The 27104-nt window shown below is 38.7% G+C and overlaps 2 protein-coding genes and 1 long non-coding RNA gene across 3 annotated transcripts in view; 1 reads left to right on the top strand and 2 right to left on the bottom strand.

The window, feature by feature from the left end:
• LOC136257886 (uncharacterized) overlaps positions 1 to 14346 on the bottom strand; it is a 32581-nt gene extending 18235 nt beyond the window's left edge. The window contains exons 1-4 of the mRNA XM_066051209.1: positions 14088 to 14346; positions 8846 to 8942; positions 7345 to 7472; positions 3776 to 3863 (exon numbers count right to left, since the gene is read on the bottom strand). Of these exons, the coding sequence (XP_065907281.1) occupies positions 3776 to 3863; positions 7345 to 7472; positions 8846 to 8942; positions 14088 to 14254 (480 nt within the window). The 5' untranslated portion in view covers positions 14255 to 14346. The remainder of the gene's footprint in view (positions 1 to 3775; positions 3864 to 7344; positions 7473 to 8845; positions 8943 to 14087) is intronic.
• Positions 11035 to 12723, top strand: LOC136258799 (uncharacterized). The gene is made up of 3 exons (XR_010703008.1): positions 11035 to 11442; positions 12467 to 12531; positions 12576 to 12723. It is a non-coding gene; the product is annotated as an uncharacterized lncRNA (long non-coding RNA).
• A 348-nt stretch (positions 14347 to 14694) lies between the features above and the next one.
• Positions 14695 to 27051, bottom strand: LOC136258755 (uncharacterized). The gene is made up of 7 exons (XM_066052108.1): positions 26819 to 27051; positions 23496 to 23592; positions 22360 to 22490; positions 21911 to 21998; positions 20842 to 20951; positions 20267 to 20393; positions 14695 to 15046 (listed from the first exon to the last, which is right to left on the bottom strand). The coding sequence occupies exons 1-7, from the start codon at positions 27004 to 27006 to the stop codon at positions 14972 to 14974; spliced, it is 816 nt and encodes a 271-aa protein (XP_065908180.1). The 5' UTR covers positions 27007 to 27051; the 3' UTR covers positions 14695 to 14971.
• Positions 27052 to 27104: the final 53 nt, after the last annotated feature.

The raw sequence follows: 27104 nt of genomic DNA, 5'->3' as shown, positions 1-27104 counted from the left end.
AGCAAACCAAACCTGAGATACATCAGGCACTTCAGTACGTAAACCACGAATCAAAGGAACCATAGCCAGTGCATACATGCCCATTGCAAGGGGGTCACCTTGCGTTGTGCCCTCAGTAGATGAAATTTCACCTTCACCAACAACAAAAAGACGGACTGGGGCATGATAAGTATTCTGCAGGATGGTAGAAAATGATGGACAAATCTTGGAAATATTGTGAAGTGCAGCTTGACGATTGACACAGTTAAATGCATCAGTAGCATCAACAAGAAGAGCAGCTTCACTTGTGGCAGCCCCAAACAATTCCTTCATTGCATGAACTGCTGCTTCAGAACCTGCCTCATGACCAGCACAAGTCTGCAGGGGGCCAGCAGCCGATACAATATCATCACCAATGGCATAGAGGACTGCCTTTGACACAATCCGATGGGGCACATCCCCAATACCAATTGGATGGACACCTGGACACTTATCCAATGGAATTAGTCTACAGGACAGGAAGGGCATTAGAACCAAAGGCACAATGTGAGCAGTGCATAGGCGACGAGCAACAGAAGCCAGGGCTTCACATAGTCCAACAGAGGCCTCGCCAAAAGATGTACACATACGTCGCCATGCATAGGCATCAACACCAGATGGACCAGCTGCTCCATGAGTATTAAGAGAAGCTTTCTTGATTAGATCACCAGTTATACAATCAAAAATGATGGGGTCATAATGCTGAGTTTCACTAGACGAATCAAGTAATATTGATGGGCTGGCTGGAATAGCAGCTGGATGTTTCTCCATCAAAATTTCTCTAACAGTACGAAAAAGTTGTTTGCCTGAGGAATCAAAACCAGAGGGAATTGATGAATCGCCACAAACATAAGTACCCCAATTTTCATACCAAAACTCTTGTGTAGCAAGGCCAGAGGAGACGGTCTAATTGGTCAGGCCTGAGCTGGACCAATAATCTGGAGCTGGACCAACCAGCTGACTATGTTACTCTCATGCAATCTTTGGACAATCATATCTACACGTACATTTCACAGATGTTATTGAAAATGCATGGCACGAGTAGATATCTACAGTTTCTCAGCCTAACTAAAACACAAAACTACACGTACAGTACTTCCAATTACCTTACAGTACAGCACAGCATAGCATTCACATCATTTTGTACAGAAATGATTGTGGGTTCTACGTATCACATGTGCTGACAGTTGGCATTTATTACATATAGCTATGGCAGGTGCTTCTAAACCAACACACTTATATCACAATTCAATCTTCATAAAATAATAATTAGCATATCTTGGCTCGTCACTCTTGGCTTCTTCTACTGGGTGAAAGGCTGGCCTTGGGGCTGGCAGTGACAAACTAAGTGCCTCATTCTGCGGCAGGAAGCTGTGTTACATGGCGGCCATCTAGATGAGGTTTTGAGTAGAAATCATTCCTCTTCAACTACCCACTCATCATGGCGAGATATTGAACAAACTTTCAGTCTCACCCCACATTGCACTATTTTTGAATAGTGATTGGTCTCGTGACTGTCCACCAGTATATTTACTTGATGATCTGTTCACTTAATTGCATACAAGCCAGTACAGCATACTGCATTATTTTTTGTAGCTGTGTAGCTTTTTTATTGAGGCTGTGTGAATTCACTGTATACAGCTAGCTGCCTAGTCGTAAATAATAAATTAATTATAGGTTATTCTATAAGGTGGACATGCTGCATGGGTTCCCTGTGAAATTTGGGAGAAAAGTTGCAAGTTGCTAGCCAGTTTTACTTTAAATTATTTAGCATCAATTTAAGGCATTTTCAAGCCTTTAAATTGCAAAAATTCTGCAGCTCCAGGGGATTGTACCCCCAGACCCCCTTGAACTTTTAATTGCTATATAACTAATTGTACACTGAGCCATATAGTAGGTTTCATGCTGTGTCTCCTGTATGTCAGGTCTACAATTACCTACCTATTATACATAGTTTAGAAAGTCTGAAGAACAATAGATAGGCTTGGGCATATTTATATAGCTAGTTAGCAGCAATATCAGTAAAATTGCATATCTGAGTAACTAATTTTCACAACATTTCCTGTGGAGGCATGCCCCCAGACCCCCCCTGCTTTGCATTTCGCAGAATGTGCTTTGCGCACTGTGCAGCAACTCCTCTCTCATTGGCAACACCATGTGTATAGTAACAATTTCAACATATATAATGGCCTGACCAGCTCAATTTTCCCTCCTCCAACCCTGTGTAGCCAATGTTATTATTATTGTTGCTTGGCATAATACACACTTTGCAGTAAAAAGATTAAAATACTCTAATAGAGCAGTCACTTACTCTAATACAGCAGTCATGAAAACTAATACTGATATACTCTAATAAAACTGTCAGCTCTTGGGCATAATGTGGGTTGTTTTGAAAGCATAATTTGGACCATAATAGGCTGGCTTTTTGAACACTGCTCAGAAGCATAATTGACCATTTTTAAAGCATAATTGGCTACAGTTTAATCTTAGGAAAGAGTTGTAACAAGCACAGAACAGCGTTATGGAGTCGTAGAAAGGGGAGTGTGACCAAATGTGAGAGTTTGGCTTAATTGCATGAATGATAATAAATTAGAATCTTTAAAGCAGCAATTGGAGGGTATTTGCCCATTGTTAACAATTCTAGCCAAGTCACTAATGCGGAACAACCATTTATTACTAGTAGTACTACACAGCGAAATCCAATCTTTTCAGAGTTATTGGGAAAAGACAGTGACAATTGGGTTTCCACATGCTAAATTTTTTGCTGAGTGTTACAATCACAAGTTCTACACTGAGACTAATTCAATTTACTGTAACTTCAGGAAACACTGATTTACTCTACATTCAGCAAATAGCACATTCAACAGTCATTCGTTCAACAACAAATTGTTTTACCTGTGATTAGGCATGCATACATTACATTGGAATAATTGTGACCCGGTCAGGGAAAACCGGTCTTATCGCCCATGTCTGCAGATTCGATTTTTTCACCAAGAACACAAAGCTACATAAATAAACTATCTAATTTCACTACCAAAATCAGCTAGATTTGAGTGCTTTGCTTTTGCTGGCTGCTTTTCCCAAGCCCAGTGGTGTTCTGTACATGTGGTGTGGGGTCTTAATGGAGCTCTGGTCAGCCTGGGGATGGCTGTGTGTGGCTGTATATACAGCTCCGTGGAGTTGAATAAAGACTAAATTTCCTTTCATTTTAGCCATTTTTGAGACCTGAATGGCCCATAACTTGGCCTAATTTAACCCTACTCCTTCCTTTTCAATTTTTTAACAGCCTCTTGCCCTCCTTCCAGGCCCCCACCTCCCTCCCCTTTTGGAGCTCGCCTGGTACAGTCAACTGTGCTTCAAAAACTATCTAAAATGGCAGAAAACGTAGCTGTTGGCTACTTACACAGTGGATGCTGTGGAAGGTAAGGAATTGGTGTAAAACATGTAAAAATTTGGTACACATAGCTTCAACTATTGGTGAGCTACAACACACTAAATACTTAAAACCGATACTTTTGAATAGGCAATAAGACTCCTTTTCCCAGACTGGGTCACTATTAATAAACACTAACTGCTGATGCAGTTTCTGGTCACCTTGTTGGAGTACCTGTCTTGAAAGCTAAAATCCTATTGGTTTTCCAGCAAGCAGTTTATAATTTGATCATACTAATAATGATATAGATAATATATTAATACGAAACTGCCTATAATTATCTTTCCTTCTGTCATAATCACAAACTCATATGCATCAACTCACATAAGTCAATTGTGTGTTAGGCTCTCCTAGAGCAGTGAACTCTGGTGTACCCCCACTGCTGTCACACATTAGTGTCACTTTCATTTCTCTATATAGACAAAATATGGATAAAATCCTTTACATCATGCATCAATACATTCACACAACATAAAATTGAATTTTGCTTGTAGCATTTTATTGTTGCACCTAATCAAAAATAGCCCAGCTGTGAAAAAGTGCTACCTTCTAGTAGTATGAAAAAAATGTGATATCAAAGCTTTCAGCTAAGAAATGGCTGCAATACTGACATTATAATAGTATTGCAGCCATTTTTTGACCACCATTGTTGATACTGTATAATAATGTATAATAAGTAATTTTTGAAGCAAACAAATTCACAGAAGTGGAACAATGAAATTTGGAGGTCTTAAATTTTCACATTATAAAGTCTGGATGGATTTCAGCATGCTTGCCAAAAACTAAATGATAGAATAATCTCCATCCCTTGGGAATTTTAATTATAATTAACTATGAACAGGGCCAAAGGATACGGTCCAGTTTGCCAGGCCCCAACCAGACCAATAATCTGAAACTAAACCAACTAGTGAACCAGTTTTCTTCCATGCAATCATGTGCTACCTATGGACAATCTTATCTTCACATCCATTAATTAATGTTGATGAAAATGCATGGTATGAGTATGTCGTTAGCTATAGTTTCTCAACCCAACTAAATAACAAAACTACACTTACTGTACTTGCAATTACCTTAAAGCACAGTATACTGTTCATATGTGACCGGATTTCACATAACAAGGCTTCCACACACACAAAATCAAACTTACGATTTTACCAGAAATGGATTGCTGGTCTAATACACTATCATATTTCACACTGTACTTCCTTCAGCACTGACAAGTCTGGTTTCTGTAGCAGCTTTCTTCCGACCCTGTCAAAGCCACGAGTGTGAGATTGGCACCATTAAATGGCCATGGCTTTGTGATAATGGTGTTTAGTGAGCTGGGACTTCACAGAGAGCTCGCCAATAGTGTTCTCAGTCAATTTGGAGTAATTTGAGGGCCATGGAGGGCCATGGAGAGCCCAAACTTGGCCTCTGGATTCCAATCGCCTTCTTACTTCATTTTATACCCATATATTAAGACCACCGTCCACCCCCACCCTCCCACCCTATTACTTCCACCTCTGATATTATTACCCGCTCGAAAAAAAGCTGCTCAAAACAGGGCAAATTTTGGGTATCAGAAATGTATACACCCACTCAGTGATAGCTAGTGAACAGATGAACAATTGGTGCAAATTTTGTTTGCACAGCTGTAGGCACTGGGAAGTTATTACACAATGATTCCTTAAAGTCGCCATATCTCCTAACAAAGCTTTGTGCGTCGAAGCCTTGTTTTGTCAAATTCAGTCACATATTGTCTGTACAGTAAGTAAATATGGCGGGGTCTACGTATCAATTGTACTGACAGTTGCATTGTGGTAATTATCACATGTGTGGCAGGTGCCATCTAAACCAGCACCCTTATTTAATCATTATGAAATAATCATCAAGATTTCTTGGCTTGTCACTCTGACATTAATTTCCTAAGTGCCTAATTCTGTGGCAGGAAGCTGTACATCCTTACAAAACGGCCACTATCAGTCATTAGTTGTTAAAATTTTCTTACATTGCTACAATGCCAAGTAGGGTATTTCCCTCACAGCTACCATCATTTCATTCACTACTTTTATCACTAAGACCCTACCTCACTTTTAAAACTATTTTTTTAATATATTGCACTTGTCTATTAACTTTTGTTAGAGCATAGCGAGGAGCATGGCTATAAAATACATGTGACACTGTGACTGCTGTATTCTGAATATCTCGATCTCGCTACTCAGGCGAGTGATACAACGACTTGATTTCTGTGCTGCTAGATCACTGAGGGGGCATAGCGTCAGCACTGATTATTAGTGGTATGGTGCCGTGTTCTATTCGTTTAAAGGGGTGTGGCCCAATGCATGTTTATGAGCCCAGCTAAGCTGCTACCCAATACTACCAGGGATACTAAAGTCCATTAAGCACCTCAAATAGTTTTGTGGCATCTAAATACACTTCATCAAGGGAATGTCGACAGATTCAATTCAGAAAATTGATGCATTGGAATGGTATCCTGACACAGAAGACAAATATTTAATTGAAGATAAAAGGAATGGCAATGCGCAGAAGGCAGACAGTCATCAGAATGACAGAAGACATATCCTACCAGTGAGTCTGTTGGTTTGGCCTCTAGCCTTACCACTGTGCACGTGGTCAGGCAGCCTGTCAGACCAAAATATGTCATTGAGTTGTTGTAATTTTTAAAAATTTCAATATCCAACAGTTTGTAAGTATTTTCTTAATTTTAATGCTGTTAAATGGAGTAAGGCTATTCCCTAAAGGTGATTTTCATTTTGTACGATATTTCCTTGATGGTTCTTAAGTGCAGCATTTCTGGCAGCACCCATCATTTTAGGGGGAACCCTACTGAACATACTACCATATATATGACCCAGTCTGGGAAAACCGGGCTTATCGCCTATTTAAAAGTATCAAGAAATGCCGGTTTTAAGTATTTAGTGTGTTGTAGCTCGCCAATGGTTGAAGCTATGTGTACCAAATTTTCACACGTTTTACACCAATTCCTTACCTTCCAGAGCATCCACTGTGTAAGTAGCCGACAACTAAGTTTCCCACCATTTTAGATAGTTTTAAAACCGAGGCTGACTGTATCAGGAGAGCTGCAAAATGGGTGGGAGGTGGGGGCCCTGGAAGGTGGGCAAGATGGTATTCAAAAATTGAAAAGAAAGGCATAGGGATGAATTAGGCCCAGGTTTTGGGCCACTGAGGTCTCAAAATTGGCTAAAATGAAAGGAAATTCACAGCAGAGGTACTTATTCAACACCACAGAGCTGTACAGCCACATACAGTCATCCCCAGGCTGACCACAGCTCCATTAAGGCCCCACACCACACGTACGGATCGCCACTGGGCTTGGGAAAAGCAGCCAGCAAAACCAGACCACTCAAGTCTAGCTGATTTTTATTGTGGAATTAGATAGTTTATTCATGTAGCTTCGTGTCCTGGGTGAAAAATCGAATCTGCTGACATGGGTGATAAGATCGGTTTTCTCAGACTGGGTCACATATACTGTTTGATACAATAGTTTAAATGAAACTTTAAACAGATTTCTATAAGGTTTGTACCTTAATAATTTACCAACATGTTTAGGTAGTAGAAGTGACAACTAATTGCACTATCACCAAATGCTCTATTGGAGTATCTTAATCGTGTGAATTAATGCTATGTATGTTTGGTACAGCATAATTATTTTGCTTAATCATGCTCAAAAAAGGATGTTCATGCCCTTATTTTCAAAATCAATTGTGGAATGTGGCTACTAGTGAAAATGTAGCATATAAACATGGTATAAGCTATGTGGGAAAATTGAATCCCTACTTTGGCACTGAACACAGCTATGTTGGAATACTGTACCATCACTCATATCTCTTCAATTTTTAAATACACCGTGTACAGTACATGCTACTAACCTGCCATCAGTTCCTCCAGTGTAGGCCAACACAACATTTCCTGAATCATCAACTGAAAATGCTACAGTGTCAAATGAAGCAATTTTGTGAGATCCAGGAGGGTTTGCTTGGTTGTCAAATTGACAGCACTGCAAATAAGCAACACATGACTAAACACAATATCATAAATGAACTGGTCATTTAACATGTTCAGGTATACTCAAGCCGCTTCAGTTTCAACCTTCACACTATTACATATCTATATTAGTAATTATCATCAGGCTCTGTACCTATCTGGAATTCTTCTATTTGAATAGGTTGGCAACAACAATTATGAGATTAACACTTCCTTTTCTTGTCTGTCCAACACTATCACACTGCCATAATCATTCTATGATAAAATTCTTTTCGTTTGCACTAGGAATAGCTCATAAGTGTCTTGCAGTACTTTTAGGTTCCTACTTGCACTGAATATGTGACCCAGTCTGGGTCTGGGCTTACTGCCTATTTTAAAGAATCGAGAAATGCCGGTTTTAAGTATTTAGTGTGTTGCAGCTTGCCAATGGTTGAAGCTATGTGTACCAAATTTTCACATGTTTTACACCAATTCCTTACCTTCCAGAACATCCACTGTAAAAGTAACTAGCAGTTACATTTTAGATAGTTTTTGAACCGAGGTTGGCTGCATCAGCTACAAATGGGGTGGAAGGTTGGGGCCCGGAAGGAAGGCCAGAGGCTGTTCAAAAAATTGAAGAGGAACGTATAGAGATGAATTAGGCCAAGTTATGGGCCATTCAGGTCTCACAACTGGTTTAAATAAAAGGAAATTCACAACACAGGTCTTTAGTCGATACCACGGAGCTGTATAGCCACACACAGCCATCCCTAGGCTGACCATAGCTCCATTAAGGTCCCACACCACACTTACGGATCACCACTGGGCTTGGGGGAAAGCAGCCAGCAAAAGCAGACCAATCTGAGTCTGATTGTGAAATTTGATAGTTTATTATGTAGCTTTGTGTTCTAAGTGAAAAAGTGAATCTGCTGACATGGGCAATAAGACCAGTTTTCCGAGATCTAGTCACATATATGAATTCCATTAAGGCTGTCAAAATTTAAAGTTGTTGATGTTTACATCAAAGTTTTAATGACAGTATGTGTCTACAAGTGGAAAACTGTTAATAATCAAATGTCTATAGTTACTGGAAATGTAGCCTCAAACATATTTTACAAAAAAAACTGGATCTTGATATATGACCAGGCTTGCAAAAATAGCTAATAAATTTGCCTACGTATTCGCTTTTCATGATTCATAACTTTAATTTCATGCCATTACACCATGGTAATGCAATTTTCAGCCCTTGTTAAACATTTAATCGGCTATACAATATATACAAGTTACAGAATGCAAACATCCCATTACAATACTGAGATGCGTAAGACCTGTAGTGTGCCCACATGCCCTGTTTTTGTAGGGCTGATATAAAATTATAAACTCATTGTGCCTTCGTTACATACTTACAGCAGCAGTGCCATCGTTGCAATCATCATAATCACTGATAACAAGAGGGTAGCAAAGGTTGTAGTAGTAGTCACGACTATCATATGATGCCTTAAATCTGAGCAATAACATTGTTGTTGTGTAATAAATATACCCACATGTGAACAAGACATTAAATTACATAATCAAACACTGTAAATTCCAGTACATGAAGCACCACCAACAATAATGTGTTTGAATGTAGCACGCACTACAATGCCAAATCTTACATTGTAAATGAATGCATGGATGTAGTGCATTGGTAACTGTATCCGGTTACATTACAGAATTACATTTGTGATTACCATGATAGAGAGCTTAATGCAAACTAGTAAAATACTCTGGAGTTTGTCATCCAAAGTTATCCCAAGGCAAGTGGTATGTGAATAAGCCCGAATCAAATATGCTCAAAATTTTGCCAAAAATGCTTTTAGGAATTTCTTTCACTTATTATGTTCTTCAGTGTTCCAATTATGCTTGCATTGTGCTCTAGCAACATTTTTTAAAATTACTTTGGAATTTTTTGATCAGTGAATGCTCTATTAGACTATTTCACTACAAAATTGACTGCTCTATTAGAGAGTATCAATCTAGCAATGTTCAGTTTCCACTGACTGCTTTATTAGGATGTATCAATAAGATTAATAGTTCGAAGTATCCACCTAATATGCTAGCATTACACTAGCATACTACTCCAACCTATTATGCTTTGTATTATGCTGCCATATTTGATGCAGGTCTACATTTGAATTTCAGATTCTTTGCAACATAGGTATATTATTTGCTTTTAGGTCATGTTGCAAAGATTACAGAAATTTTTGCATCGACAGTAATATCCAGTAAAAACTAAATCATTAAAATATCAAATTAGAAACCAAAGGGTGAGGACCGAATTAGCCATGTGATTTTTCCCACATCAATCTCCATTTCTGCATACCTCAAAATTGACTTTATAAATTTCTCTATTTGAACTAGTAAGCACATGATTGGGACTAATGGAGATTGGTTCACACCCCCTTGATTCACAAGCCTGTTATCAATACACTCAATAAAAAATAGTTTCAGTAAACAATTGCAAGCATGACAGAAGCCAGTGTATATTGCAGCAAACATAGCTAGATTAGGTAGAATATGTGACCAGATTTTACAAAACCAATCCAAATGGCACATCAGGCAAAATCAAATGAACACCACCGGTGGATAGCTACACTATCGTACTACTAGTTTTGACCCTCAGTACTACTCAAACTACTTAAGGCTGGTTTTAACAGACGTCTTTTCTGGATGGTGTGGAGAGCTCGAATGGCGGACAGCCTGTTAGTGTTGGCCAGACATTTTTTGTTGACTTTGCTACATATCAGCCCACTAAAGAGCCAGCACGGTCCTGTAATCTCGTGTCTGGACTCCAATCGTGGTCTGCCTACATTTTGAAGTCTATCTTTTCCCACCCCCCACCCCTCTACTCTCCATCCCTTTGTGAGCACTTGTGATACTATACTACTTCGCTTGTCCAACTGCTCAGATTTTTAATCTTATTTTGTGGGAAACTCTTGGATTAGCGGATGTAAACTTTCTTATTTATTGCTTTGTTCTGCAGTGATGAAGATCAAGACCAAGTCATCACAGATGTAATTTACAACATCCCGCTATTGACTTGGCCTGTTCCCACAGTTGGGGAACTTGAATAATTTCAGCTAGCTCGAATTTCAGTTAAAAATCTTTTTTATAGGCTAATACTTTTATTGTTATTAGCTATCAGTTACTAAGATTTAAAAGAACATAGCTATAGAATATAATGAGCTATGTAGAATATCTTATCCTAAAATCTATGCATATAATCACTCACTAGCTACGTATACAGTAGCTAGTTATTCGCGCCCGGCATTGGGCCATTGGTGACACCATCTGTGGCGACACCGCGTACCAGTGACTGGAGTCCATGCACCATTTGGCTATTCGGCTATAGCCGAATGGTGCATGGACTCCAGTCACTGGTACGCGGTGTCGCCATAGATGGTGTCGCCAATGGCCCAATGCCGGGCACGAATAACTAGCTGTTGGGTGCAATCTGTGAATTTGCGCAGTTTATAAATTGCGCTGCGCATTTTGTGAATTCATAAATTGCGCTGCGCATTTTGTGAATTCATAAAATGCACAACAATTCATAAATTGCGCAGGTGTCGCGCTGCCATATGGCAAGGCGAGATGCGACACGTACAGCCTGTTGTATCGGTTGCCGACCTTCTGTCATTCCAAGTGTTGGATCACAAGATTTCCTCGTGGCAGTGTATGCGAGGTGCGAATTTCACTATGAGTTTGTGAGATACGTCAAAAGAGGGTCACAGAGAGCCGGCTATTCGAAAGGTTCTGTAGAGGAAAATATCTTGGTCCCAATCACACCTCCAAAAAGCAAAACAAAACAGTAACAGAGGAGAAGGTGCAGAAGATCATGTTTGATATCAGACCGTTTTGAATGGAGTGGAAAGAAGTTATGCTCTAATTAGCCCTGCCTTTCATTACTACAACAAAGAAGTTTGTTTTGTTAAACTACCCAGAGCTGAAGTTGGAACAAACAAAAGGTAAGAAACTTTGTGCCTGCCCTTCACAAAATTTTGTAATTACAAAATGAGAATGACCATCAGTTATTTGCAACAGTTGAAAAATTTTATGACATAGTAGAGCGTGTGTATTCAACTGAAAATGGACATGTAGACTACAAGAAAATACTTGGAGAGATATGGAAGTATAGTGAATTATGTATGCTATCATATTCTCAAGCATCACTAAAATTTATAGCCACTAGTCATACATTGTGGAGATGGGTGATACCAATATTCTGTACTGAACAAGTAGTCCGGTTCCCAAGTTTGTAATAATGCCAAGTTGTGAAGGGCAAGTCAGGCTGGATTTTAGCTGATATTTTTGCAAGAGATCAAACCTTTGTAGTCCCCATCGACCTATCAATTTATGGAGCCCACCTATCAATTTTCTGATATATTAGTTTGCAAAAAGATTACAACATTCTAATAGAACAGTCATTTGTTCTAATAGAGCAGTCAGTAAGTGATCTCAGAAGGAATCTGTAGGGGCATGCCTCCAGACCCCCTAGTAAGACCATGTGTGTATTTTGCACACGGTACTCAGCTTTACAACTATCTGGAATAGACCCCCTGCTACAGGCTTGATGTCTTCACTGTTCAACGTTGCTTGGTACCTTAATTTGGCATACTGCAGTACGTATAATGAGAACACCATGGACCTACTTGAGTCCTCCTTTATGTATCTTTGCTGACAACGGAAGATGTTGATTTGTGGTAGCTAGCACCATGTAATGGCTTCCCTCAAAAATTATTATAATTATGCACCTATTAATTGCTTCAGCAATCAGTTCGATATGCATCATCACATTGTGTCATTTGTACCATTAAGTAAACATGTACGTGTTTGTTCATGTTGTGGTAAAATGTATCTATATTAGCTTAAATAACCTTCTTGATGAATAGTTGGATTTCTTTGTGAACCAGCAAATTTCTTTTCATCGTCTGTTGTATTGCACCGATGAGTTATGATGCGTCACATGAATTATAATGTTTGTTTATTTAGAATCATTGGATGACTATTGTCAATCTTGTGGAATGATTAGTTTGGATGATGATACAACTGACATGGTGAGGTCTAGTTATGCATACAAATTAATGTATGGATTCCATAGGTCAGGTGCAATAGTTGCTCATGGGGGTACCATGAACGGTGTTTAGGAAGACATGTGGTTATAGCCAGGCAAGATGAAAATGGATACAACTTTTCTGGGTCTTGCTGTTCATCAAATGGAGCTGTACCTTTGTAACTCATGTATTGGAGCATACCTAGCTATATGTGTAGCACAGCATACCTGATTATATGTTTGCACTAATAACTGTATCACAGAGATGACATTATGTCGGCTAACCACGTGTTGTGTTACATCTGGATGCATGGGATAATGTGAGAGTGAAACTAACTACGTGTACCATTTAAGGCTGGACATTAAAGATATGATGTTGGACTTGAGTTACAATGTACCAAACCTTATGTGCTGATATTCATTTCATTACTTGTGCAGTGCTTGCATGTGCTGGACAATTGCTAGGCCGGAGAAGTAAACATGCAGGCTGGACTGTGCCCATCAATATCAGCTGATCAAAACGAATGGCTTAGCCTACTGTTGTATACGCAGCGCAACACTGAGAGAGAAAGACAGTGCACCTTATCCAGGCCAGCTGCAGAGTACGCAAAGGAACCTTGGAGGGAGAGATAGTCGGGTAGAATGCGTCTTCAGTTCAGTTTATCCATGTCCCTTCAGCTAGTAAAAGTGGGTAAAATGAAAAGCCTGTCATTCCTCCCTGTGATACGTACTTGAATCGGCCAAGAACGCAACGGCGGTACCCAGTTCATAAAATGCGCAGCTCTTACGGTAGTTCACAAACTGCGCAAACTGCGCAACAATTTATAAATTGTTGCGCATTTTATGAATTCACAAAATGCGCAGCGCAATTTATAAACTGCGCAAATTCACAGATTGCGCCTAACATAGCTACTGTATACGTAGTCTCGCGGCGCCCGACCTTAAAAGTGGGTCTGGTGAAACTGTGTACAAAAAGTTTGGCGCTGCTGGAATGTTGGAAGCTCCAATCAGATCGCTCCATTTCAAGTTGATTATGTAATGTGTACATTTCAAAAGATTCGCGGCTTAGGGTTAATTACATCCGGTGACTCTGCCGCTTAAACTCATTGAGAAAACAACCATACAATTCTGTCGGGTTCGTATTAATGTTGAATAAATAAAGTAGCGCTATTAGTTTGGTGATGCTGTAAGCGGATCTGGTTGAATGGATGTCGTGACGTAAACAGTGCACTTACGTAACACGTAAAACGTCATCCAATAAACATTCCAGAACTCAAACTTTTTGTACACAGTTTCACCAGACCCACTTTTTAGGGTCGGACGCCGCGAGACTACTGTATACGTAGCTAGTGAGTGATTATATGCATAGATTTTAGGATAAGATATTCTACATAGCTCATTATATTCTATAGCTATGTTCTTTTAAATCTTAGTAACTGATAGCCAACAATAAAAGTATTAGCCTATAAAAAAGATTTTTAACTGAAATGTGTGACATTTGGATCACATGATTAGCTCTGCATGAATACAGTATGTGTATAGGTATAGCTACACAGGTACTTGTAAGAGTTATCATTCTTCCCATAAGATGACAGATCAACTGTGCCACTCCCATCGCTCATGTCGCACGCACATAGCGAGTGATCTCCATCCACAGCGTCACATGTCGTCTGGGCAGTTGCTGTCACCACCACTAAAAGTAACACAACAGCTTGTGCTAAGTACATCTCTGTTTCCCGAGTAAATGGTGATCAATTTTAAACGTTTTAGCCACGCCCTTGGCGTAAAGTCACGCGCTGCACATGACAGCTGGTTTCAGCCCCTATCCATATATGGTCTTGATAGTGGTTAATGATTAAACCAAGGATTTATCCACATTCCACAACATGTATCATGTGACATAACTAATAGGCTAGGAGTCACACCCACTTCGAAACCGCGCATCAACAATAATCAGCTATTGTGCTAGAGAGCCAAAACAAAATGTTATAGTTTAGACTGAAAGGTGAACAAAGACACCAAGATTTTCTGAAAGCAGAGTACATTCTTTTATTGACAACAAAACTGATACATCTTTATTTATTTATTATTGCTTTACAACACCAGATGCAAGATTTAATCCCCTTAAAAGCCACGATACTTTAGTAGATACTAGACACGTCATGGCTCAAGTCAACAATCAGATGGAAATATAACTAACAGGTAGGAGATACAAAACTTACGTATCTAAAAATGCACTCATACACATAAACAGCCAATTCCAACAAAATGATCGCATATACACTAGCTAGGTCTATTGAATAACTGTAAGTCTTTCACAATAATAATAATAATAATTATTATTATATACATGATTAAATATAGTTTTATATGCAACAAAATAAAAATCTTGGCAACTATATACGTACATAATATAAGTATGGTCATATGAATGTGTGTGTAATTCACTTAAAGCTACTGTATGATCCTTCTTTGTTCACCAACTTGCACAATGGTGAGAACGTGAACATCACACCATCCTGTAGAAGAAAACAATACCATATACTGTGGAGGTGTAACATATAGTATACATGTCTTTAAAAAAAAAAGATATCTCGGTCGTAACATCAACACTCTTTGTTCCTGGAGTAAATAACAATTTTGGAAAGCAAAGTTTCTTTTTACAGAGGAACTGTTATATGGAACACATTACCACCACAAAACCAACTTATTGTCATTCAGGAAACTGTATTATGATAATGTTGATTTAATTGAGTAGCACAGTTTTGTACCCTTTAATTATTGTATGTGTGTGTGTATATGTGACTGGATCTGCGAGAATCCCACATGTTAGTGCAAGCCTAATTTTACAGCTGAACGTATAAAACAGGTAAAATACTTACAAAACATTTTAAAACATTAAGCCATGAAGGAAATTGCTAACGGCAAAAACCTTGGTAGAATTATGTTCCCCAAAGCAAGAGGAGTTTGAAAATGTTTGTCTCATGTCATTACTCCCAAGGAGATGAAAGATATGAGCGTTAGTCTACCTTGCATTGGACAAGCAGTTCTTCGACATTTTTTCATCACATTTTTGCCTTTGCCCTGCTCACAAGAAGGATCTGGAAGACAAAACTCACACAGCAATGTGTTCACCTGTTCATGGAGAACATGGTGATATAAATTGCATATCTGTAGAGGACTGCATTTGTACATTATGGCTGTTAATCAAAGACCTGTAGTTTATTTTCCATATTGCCGCTGTACAATACAATCTTTCTGTTGTTACCACTTTGTAGTACTGTAATTCTTGGCTTCTAGAGCTGAAACTTTGGTTGGCCATTCCTTGGCTATCTGGATAAAGAAAATGTACTGGAATTCGAAAAATGCACTAACATGTGGAATTCTTGCAGGTCTGGTCACATATGTGTTTGTTGCTTGTAGCTATGCAGGTTTCCACTGAAATCAGTATTTCATTGAGTGGATTCACTGTTGGAACATTACAATTACAATGTGTTATTGTATAATGTGCACAAAACACATTAACTAAACAGGAACATCAAGTTGTACGCATATCAGATGACTTATAATCAAACTAGTTTAAGGGGCCCAGGGGCAAGGAGGTTTCCATTCTGAATCACGACTTCACCCAAGCTGTAAGTCAAAGACCAAAAAAAAAAGGTCAATACATGCTGACAATGACAATATATAGCTACCAACCATATCTCCTTGTTTAAAGCTTGCTACACTGCTCCTCTGAAGAATACTGTGACTGCTCTATTAGAGTATCTAGATCTGACTGCTCTATTAGAGTATATCGATCTTTTAAACAGGTATTCAAGCGGGCCTCCTGGGGCCCCTTTCAGGCTGGGGCCTGGGGAAAAATGCCCCAGTTGCTCCACCCCCCCCCATGGGCGGCCCTGAGTCTTCTTGACTTGCATTATTATACCGTAGAGTAGGATTTTTTCAAGGAGAAAATTTTTCATGGATTGCCACCATCCAAAGAAAATTTCACTTCTTTAGTTATGCAGCTACAATACTCAAATAGTGCCATTTTGATTGAGCTGTAAATGTTAAAAAGGAAATAAAAAAATTTCATGAACTATACCTTTGGAAAACACCCCACTATATGGTACATACATACCATGAACTATGATAGTGGCCATGGTTATTGGAATCGGTAACCTTCTAAAATTTACCAGTACATGTATTCTTTCTGTGATTAACATGACAATATTATCTACAATTTTAAAAGAGAGCTATTAAGTTAGTGCTAAAATCAACGGTAATTCAGCAGCATTTCACCATTAATGGCATGTATATTAAATCTAATCAAAAACAGCCAAGCAGTAAAAAAGGGTGCGGCCTCCAAAGAAGCCAGGGTGAAAAAAGATGTGAAATCAAAGGTGACGGCCATGAAATGGCTGTAATGGTAGGTTAATGGCAAAAAATTTAATAACGACAATTCAGGTGAATTTGTGTTGCCTCCTCCCAATAGGATTCGGCACCAAATTCACCTGAATTGTCGTTATTAAAATTTTTGCCATTAATCTACCATCACAGCCATTTCTTGGCTGCCACCTTTGATTTCACATCTTTTTTCACCTTGGCTCCTTTGGAAGTCACACCCTTTTTTTACAGCTTGGCTGTTTTTGATTAGATATCACTTCTTTTTCATACCTAAAGCCAGCCATGGCCAGCTTTAGGTATTTCTTTTAACTTGTCTTTTTCTTTACGACAGATCTAGAGAGAAGATTATTATGAAGAAGATTTATTTAGCTACATGTACTTTAGGAAATTATTTTTAATTGTGTTGATTGATCATAAAAATAAGTTATTAAACTGTTTACAGCTGAATACTCGACAGGGAAATGTGTATGTAGTTCTAAAGGGAGCCTCATAATGTAACTGTACTCTTTGACTACATGGTGAATGGTTTGTAGTTGAACCCACCACATGGTGGCTTATTTCTAGCTGAAACACTCTACGAAACGTAGCTGAATTCTCTCCTGTTTCCAGCTGATCTCTCTACAGGGTGACTTGTTTCTAGTTGATCTCTCAACAGGGTAATTTGGTTCTAGCTGATCTCTACAGGGTGAATTGTTTCTAGCTGATCTTTCTACAGGGTGATTTGTTTCCAGCTGAACTCTCTACAGGGTGACTTGTTTCTAGCTGATCTCTCTACAGGGTGACTTGTTTCTAGCTACACTCTCTACAGGGTGACTTGAAATGTGATTGAATACCCTACTGGTGACTTGATCCAGCTGATTTCTCTACAGGGTGATTTGTTTCTGGCAGATCTCTCTACAGGGTGATTTGTTTCCACTGCGCTCTCTACAGGGCTGCTTGTTTCCACTGAGGTCTCTACAGGGCTGCTTAATTGTTTCCACTGAGGTCTCTACAGGGCTGCTTGCTTCCACTGAGCTCTCTACAGGGTGACTTGAAAAATAGTTGAGCTCTTTGCAGGCAACAGGGTAACTTGCCTAACTGATCTCTCTACAGGGGGATTTGTTTCTAGCTGACCTCTACAGGGTGAATTGTTTCTAGCTAATTTGTGACTTGTTTCTACCAGATCTCTCTACGAAGTGATTTGTGTTGAACTGATCTCCCTACAGGGTGGTTTGTTTCTAGTTGATCTGTACAGGGTGAATTGTTTCTAGCCGATTTCTCTACAAGGTGACTTGTTTCTACCAGATCTCTCTACATGCAGGGTGATTTGTTTCAAGCTGATCTCTCTACAGGATGATTTGAAATGTACGTAGCTTTGTCTCTTTACAAGGTTACTTGTTTTGAGTGATCTCTCAACAGGGTGATTCTTATCTCTTTACAAGGTGATTTTTGATCTCTCTACAGGATGACTTCAAATGGATTGGAACTCTTTGCAGGATAACGTGCTTCTAGCTGATTTTTCTACTGAAAGAGTTTGTTTGTAGCTAGGGTTCCACCGATACAGAAAAATAACTACCGATCCGATACCGATACCTAGAAGCAAATTTTCACCGATACAGATACCGATACCGATAATTGCTATACAATTTACAATCATCTCAAGCTGGCTATGTGTGACTGTTCTAGTAGAATATATTATTGTGCAGTGACTGTTCTATTAGAGTATTTCGATCTTTTTCATGCAAACATAGTAAGTAGCAGTTGCTTGATGTTTAGCAAAGCAATTCCTGCACTTTTTATGCTAGAATAATACTCAACACTATTTCCAACTTGTTATACCTCACGTTTTGCTAGCATAGGATTTATGATGATAGTTATGGTTATGACGATTGGCGCGAGTGGCTATTAATCGGTATCGGAATACCTGAATAACCGATACCGATCGATACGAAAAGCCCAATATCGGCTCCGATACGATACCGATCCGATTATCGGTGGAACACTATTTGTAGCTGAACTCTCCACAGGGTTGCTTACTTCTAGCTGAAACACTCTACGAAATGTAGCTGAATTCTGTATAGGGTGACTTGTTTCTAGCTGATCTCTCTATGGGTGGCTTGTTTCCAGCTGATCTCTACAGGGTGAATTGTTTCTAGCTGATCTCTATTGAGCTCTTTACGGAGTGACTTGAAACATAGCTGATCTTTCTACAGAGTGATTTGTTTGCTGCTGAACTGTCTTCAGAGTGTAGTTGAACCCTCTATAGGGTGACTTGTTTGTAACTGAACTCTCTACAGGGTTATTTGTTTTTGATACTAGTTGACAGGTGACTTGAACTCCCTATGTTGTTAGCTGAACTCTCTACATAGTGACTTGATTGTAGCTGAACGTTCTAATAGAGTGACTTATTATGCAACTGAATGTTCTATTAGGGTGACTGCACTATTAGAGTATCTCAATTGCACACTTGTTACACATAGTTCACTTTCATAGTGTAGCTCAGCGGATTTTAATCTGATTCCTCGTAAACCACTGAAAGATCACTCTAAAAACCTCTCTACTTGATTTCAGCTGATTCTGTTAACTAGCTTGCCTGGTAGGTGTGGCAAGTATTACTTTTTTATTAACAAAACTTGATCATGCGCATTTTACATATGGTTGGCATTTTTGTTATAATTCCATGACTGTTAGTGCAATTTCTTTCAAACCACAAAAGGTTTGCACTATGATGGTTACTCCATGTACAGACCAATTTTCAAATCATTTCTTCAAACAGTTTACCCTGTGGCCGTGACAAAAAATCGCTATCAAAGTTTTCGAAAATCGTATATAACTCCCTTGTTCTGTATCCAAACTGTACCAAATTTGGACTGTAAACATGCTAAATTATGTTCTTACAGTCCTCCAAATTTGAAGAACATCAACTAAAGCATGCGCAAGTTATAGCAATGTTTCTAAGTGGTGCGAAAAGAAGATGAAGAAAAATACGAAGAACTAAGAAGGCGCATATCTCAGTGATGGCCTGGCGGATTCAGCTCATATTTGAAATGGGAGGTGCCCTACCCTGAGGGAGTTTCCACAGCAAAAGTGGTTAATTTCCGTCTAAACCATTATCAAGCTATGGATGTGTGAAAACGGCATTGTCTTGGTTCCTGTAAATACACACTTGTCTGTCGCGCGCCCACACTGGCTGTACTTGGCTGCATGACACACTATCGTGTGTCTTGATGTGCATTCAATTAGTTATCAGGATGCATTTCTTAATATCATTACATTGCAAACATGTAAATTATAGGCTTATGCAAACAAGCTGTCAACGGGTCGCATACATACTTTACGTGTATTTTCATACAGAGTGCATGTACATGTACCTTGATTAGGAATGGGAAATCCTTCCAGAATTCTTTGTTTATAATAAGATCAGTTCCACTCTTCTGATGTTTCACCCTCAAGAACACTGCTCCTACTATAAAGTAGGTCACAAATGCTGCTAGTCCTCTACAATGAATAACACCATGGATTGTTACAGTGCACATGTATAGTGCAAAAGTCTTAAACATACAGTACATGGCCAGGTGTACTCCTGTATAGCCACAGACATGTGTTTCTTATAAGCACATGTTTGTATTACAGCAAAAAGATTTGTGCTGCTGTAATTTTGTTACTAAGGTCACGATGTCATACACCCCTGTACTCTGTGTTTGGGAACTGCAGGTCACTATAATCAATATTGTCTAGTACACCTTAGCTATGTCTCCTTGACGTGGTCAGAGGTGGTTTTATTAATGAGGTCATGAAGTTCACCTGACCACAGACTCTTAAATGATTTTGGTAATACAATTTGGTTTCTTATAACACAAAAATAATAATGAGAGGATACACCATTTAGCTGACTTGTCTTTATATGTGGTATCCATGTAGTTTGATTATAGCATTAACAACTCACAGACACAATAGTATTATCCCAACAACTCCAGGATCATTACTAGACTTGTGGATACTGACACTACTTTTACAAGCACCAGGACAGGCACACACTCCCTCCAGTGTAAACTCCTAGTTGATAGGTAAAAACAAACACACATGTTCTTGATTTTGTCAACAATCAAAAGTGAAATATACATAAACAAAAGAATATCAGGCATAAATTAAGTGTATCTGTTTAGATATAAATGTTTGCATCAAAAATGATGCAGTCACAAGTAATACAACATGCTACGTAGCAAATACGTACAAAAAGATAAACATTATTAACTTATAGTTAAAGCCCATCATATCAAGTATGTAAGTATTGTGTGTTGGGCTCAAGACAGCTAGACTAGAGACAGGCATGTAGATTGTCCTACATAGTAGCAAACATTATAATGACACATGGCACTTGTAGTTAACATACTGGACTTGTGTTTTACATATAACAAGTTGCTGCCTATTGGATCATATAATATGTGTGTGTAATTTTCATCACTTTTTTTTTTCTTGAGAGTAAGGTCATACCAAATAAATCTTATGTTTTACGGATTTTTTACCCTCAAGAGTGACCCAGCAGGTCAAAAAAAAAAGTCGCAAAAAAGGGTCTTCCACACAAATCAACTTTGCCCATTCTGACAATAGATCACTTTTTATTGCAACAAACTATTGACTTGAAATACTTAGTGAACGTCAATAATCTTTTCGTTCCGGTTGAAATTATTTTCTTCACTCTTTCTTCCTAGAGAAATTCCGGCGAAACTTTACAGGAATGCTATCTGCTATTAACGATGACCATGTCTCGTTTCCAAACAACACTACACCATTTATAAAAACTGTAAAGTGTGATTCATCTAGCAAGTTGAGTTCACCGCATGATAGATTTTTATTTATTTTGGAAAAGTGAAACTGTTGACTCGGCCGCATCCATGAATCATAAACTTAATTTGTGATGGCCTATAACATGTAACTGTGTAGCATTAAATAAAAAAACCATTTACCAAGTCAACAATAGAAAATAATATATACAACGTACATAGGAAACATACATAGGTTTTCGGTTTATTTGGTTCACCCAATGCTGCAAAATTTGGATCACTGACAGTTGGATTACATTTGAGAGTAATTTTCATCTCCCTACAATCAGTAAAGTATAAAATACAATAATGTTAATTTCATACCAATACACGTTCAAAAATTAAACAGTCCTACTTATACACATATAACGTAATTGAAAAGGTTCAACTATAAAATTTAAGCTACATACGTGTACATTCAAAGTATGTACTTACGTATGACTATTAGTTACCAGGGTATGAACACAGTGAGATTCATTGTAATAATTTTAATGGTAAAGATTAACAATGATTCTCTACTACATAAACACATGTGTATTTTATGTATATACATATCTGTTCTTGTACGCATACACACGCACACACGCACACGCACACACACACACACGCACACACACACATACGTACACACCCTGTATTACCTTCCATCATTTCCACCAGTATATACCAGAATCACATTATTAGTATCAGCATCAACTGAGTACTGGACAGCATCAAAGTTGCCAATCTTGTAATTTGTATTTGCCCCATTTTGTCGATCTTCTTGACATCCCTAGAAATATGATGGTCAACATACGTAGCTATGTGGGAATCCCTACATTATCATACGCAGCCAATTGTATGGATCCCTACTTTATATTTAAATGAATACTTTTGTTTTACTTTTGTGCTGCCTTTTGGTTGTGGTCAGGTGGGGCAGCCTGACCAGAAGACCACAAATTAGGTTTTGAAAACATCAATATTGTAGGACTGGAACAAACAAGGATATTTATCGTTCATGTACTGTCTAGAGTACTAACAATCAACTATTCATAAATACTAGCTACTTGTAGTTATACCTGTGTGGGCCTTCAGCAGTTTATACAACTTTTTCAAGAAATAGTAAATGATACACACAATGTATATAGTGCTCCTAACTCTACAGTCTTCATGGTGTCATTTCATGATGACAGATTTATCACATAAGCTACGTCATGTGATGTATTCTGTACCAATTTTATTATCTGAGAACCAAAACCCTTAATAAGTGTTTGAGAATATGCAGCATACCTTCAGCCCTACTTTAACACTATTTTACTAAAACTTTTCCAAGAAAGTCCTTTTTGTCATGTACTACAATAGTTCTCTATACTAGGCCCCCCAAAATGCAGGGTGCCTGTTAAAACGCTGCCATTAAAACCATCACAGAAATATTATATGCAGCAAAAAAGCACCTTTACAAAAGAATCTTAGTCTAGCTAATGTCAAATAATTGTAGAGTTAAAAAAGAACAAGATAACAATAGCGCTGAAGCATGACTATTTTTTTTTAACTACAAAATTGATTTTGGTCTGTTTCCCAGCCTGACCAGCCACATTACTAGACAGTTTACAGACACTATTATATGCCATGATAACAAGTCACAGTAACAGAAAGCAAGCCTACATTACACATTACCACACTTTGTCTAACGTAAAGGTCAAGCCAAAACAATACAAATCTAAACCACATGAGATAATGTTCATGGATTCCTTTTTACAAAAATGCAAAACAAAAGAGCAAAGTGCATGTAACTTACTGCTGCAGTTCCATCTTTACAGTCGCTAGCATCAGGAAGAACTAGTGGGTAACATGGATTGTAATAGTAGTCACGATCGGCAGATGTACTCTTGAACCTGTCAGTAGAGACATTTAATCATAATGTACTGTTACAGTAGTCTTTTATATGTAACAGTTGTATCATGGGCCCAAATGATTTGCTTGATATGTATACCCATGCCCGAGGGCCGCAAACCTGAAGGCATGGGTTACTACATATCAGAAAAATCACGAGGGCACATGATACAACTGACATGTGTACCATGCCAATTGCAGGCTAGTACTGTAGCTCACGGTGGGTGGCTAATCACCCAAGCCAATACAAGAACAACCACTGGATATATTATAGAGACTAACTAGTAAAATTCGATTATGGATCAGCAGCAACTAACAATGTGACTACATTTGTTAACATTAATGGTCAAGACCTACATGTATCATGGTCAACACCTACAGGTATCATGGTCAACACTTAGAGGTATCATGGTCAACACATACAGGTATCATGGTCAAGACCTACAGGTATCATGGTCAAGACCTACAGGTATCATGGTCAAGACCTACAGGTATCATGGTCAAGACCTACAGGTATCATGGAAAGTTCAATGAAGCAACTGTACAAGCTACTGCATTGTTTACAGACTATTTACAACACTTACTAAACGTCTAGAGGGATGAGGCTTGCTGTAGAGTGGTAATCCAAAAAGTGGGCATGGTTGGTATTCAGTGTGGTGAACTGCTTGTGGAAATGCTACTCACCTTAAACCAATGTTTCTCAACTTACAAGATGGCAAGGGTGACAAATTCCTTTCGTCTCAGTGCCGTAGGATGCAGAATCAGAAGCATGGCTTTCATCACATGAGCATGAACCCACACAATAGATTTCGGCTTGACTTTTTATAAACAGAAACTAGCAGACTGCTCCCAAACCCAAGGCCATAACACATGTAAAATGTGTTAACTTAAATGTACCATGGACAGCCAGGGTTATAAGATATGTACCTTGAAAATTGCCTTTGAAGTTAGGTGGCTTTGTGGTACATGTATATGTGCATGTATGCAAGCTGTAGTAAGTATACATTGTATACATACGCAAACTTCACACACCATAAAAGTACTGATTATGCCGGCATAATTTTGGTTAGAATGCCAGCAATTTTAAATTAAAATGCACACAATACATGTACTAAAAAGACAACAAAACGTAAACACGCTACACATTATTACAGCATTTCATATTTAAAAAACAGTATGATGTTGTTACTTTGCAGACGTAAGATTGACATACTCTAATACAGCAGTAGGTCAGATACATTTGAGCATAATCATAATTTTGAGCATAACAGGCTTGACCTTGAGCACTGCTCTAAGCACAAAAGGATCAAGCCTATCAGTGGTCATTGCCTTCAATCACAAAAAGCCAAAAGGTATATACTCTAGTTTTCATTATGTTGAAGTTACTGAGCCACATATTAGCAACATCAAGAGATTGATTTGTGATCGAAGACAAAAGGAAAGATTATGGCTGGTCTCTAACTTAGGCTTTGTGGTTCATGCAAAGACTGTCAATGTGTAACCATGTTGAGCTGAAAATTGGGTTTGTCCAGTAACGTGCAAACCAGGTCACTCATTCAGTGCCAGAAATAAGCATTTGGTATTGTGTGGTCGTATGTCCTAGCAAAACTAAATTTGCTCGGTAATTTCCAGATTTGGTTGGTCATCCTGTGTCATTGTGAATACCCTTTACAATGTGTACGAAAGTTTTACAGCAGCTGATGAGTTTCATTTTGACAGATAGGATACTAGTGGACACCAGGAACATCACCTACATATGTAACACCTAGAAATATTTCTGACTCCACCACATACATTTTAGGAGCCCATTTTCATATCAGCTCCTACTAAATTTTGTTAGCTAATACTAAACTGATTAGATATCCATGATAAAATACATAGGCGGTGGAGACGGGGGGCCATGCCCCCCCCCCCCCCACTTTTTTGGGACACTGTTTGCAAGAAAAGACCGAGATACTCTAATAGAACAGTCAGGATCTGGATACTCTATTAGAGCAGTCACAGTATTCAGAGAAGCAGAGTAGTAAATTACTTAGCTATGTATGTGTAGTTATAAATAAGGAGATGTAATTGATGGAGAGCAGCTATTGTCAGCAGGCTGTGACCTTTTTTTTTGGTCTTCAACTTACAGCTGGCCTGGCCCCCTCACTCTTTGGCCTGCTCCACCGCCCCTGATAAAATAATTATTTTGTCGTAGGTGTCACACGTTTAGCATAACTAATTCCAGTCACAGAAATCATTACTAGTCAGTATGTATGGATATAGCTGAATTATGACAATAGCTAATTAGTTATAAACATTTTCAGGATTTTTGTATTTTATTCTTGAAGACCAGGTATGTACTTCATTTGATCACTGACAAGAGCTGCATAAGACATAGTTTTGTTCTACCATTCCTCAGGTCTCTAAAAAATACTGAGCATAAGAATACATGGATTTGTGACAATAACCTATACACAAGGTTATGATACGTGAATGGGGAACCTCAGTGACTAAGCAGTTATGCAGTCTCTACTGTCTCTTTTATGACTAAAAAATGAAAACTTGTGTGGAATCCTCCTAAAAGTGATACTGGCCTATACAACAGATATGCCAACTCTCATGCATTAGGGGTGAGTCTCATTCTTTGGCTAGTAATGTCACGCTCTCACGCCTAACTCTGTTTCTCACTCTTTCAGCTTAGTTCTCATGACTAATCTGCTTCATAATTAGCCCTGTGTTTAAAATTGGACAGACCTGTGCTTATTTTTGTACTTTGAGCATGTAGTGACCTTTTTTTTTTTTGGTCTTCACTACCAAAAATTCTGGAACTGCACTCAAGCTTGAGTCTGATCCACATTGCTGGTAGTGTTTGAGGTCTCACTCCTAAAATTGTTCAGAGGTTGGCATCTCTGATACAAGTTCCGGCATACTGTGGTTATACGCTGCGTGCTGCGAATAGCAGGGCATTCCAAACATTCTTGCGTTTTAGCACTCTGGAAGGCTGCAGTAGATTTGTCCTTAACACGGAAAGTACAAAGCTAAACGTGCTACAGAATATTGGATGAACAACTACAAATAGCTGGGTATCTACTGGTTATCGCTAGTAGCTGAAGCGTGGAGTGCAACAATAATGTGGGAGGGGCATGCAATCACGCTACACATTACTTACAATGGGTGGAGTCACTTTTTACTAGCCCACACCGTACCACACCGTACAGTATACATGTAGTGTAGCTAAGTTCTTACCTGTACGAGCGATCCCTATTTCCATACAGGGATAGGTCTACCACACCGGCGGCTGTGCCGTCACCATCAACCAAGCTGCACGCGCAATATTTATTTGCACCGTTCACTGGCTTGCATGTCGCCTGGGCCAGAATTGTCCTCGTAGCGAAGGCACAAAGTAGCAGGCTGATTATCAATGCTGCTGGCATGTTTGTACAGTCATGTGACGTATTATTCGGTGCGTAAACCGCAAATAAAAAGCGCGAATATATTGTGGCCAGCCTAACTCGACGCATAAAGTTTTAAA

The sequence above is a fragment of the Dysidea avara genome, chromosome 6 (genome assembly GCF_963678975.1).
Source record: "Dysidea avara chromosome 6, odDysAvar1.4, whole genome shotgun sequence".
NCBI lineage: Eukaryota > Metazoa > Porifera > Demospongiae > Dictyoceratida > Dysideidae > Dysidea > Dysidea avara.
Note: the sequence above shows the minus strand (reverse complement) of the source record. Positions and strands in the feature narration are given on the sequence as shown.

Coding starts and splice junctions, on each gene's coding strand:
- LOC136258755 (XM_066052108.1), bottom strand. CDS start 27,006: ATGCCAGCAGCATTGATAATCAGCCTGCTACTTTGTGCCTTCGCTACG. Junction 22,491..23,495: donor GTAAAGATGGAACTGCAGCA/GTAAGTTACATG, acceptor TCATATTTCTAG/GGATGTCAAGAAGATCGACA. Junction 20,394..20,841: donor GGGATAATACTATTGTGTCT/GTGAGTTGTTAA, acceptor TATTCATTGTAG/AGGACTAGCAGCATTTGTGA.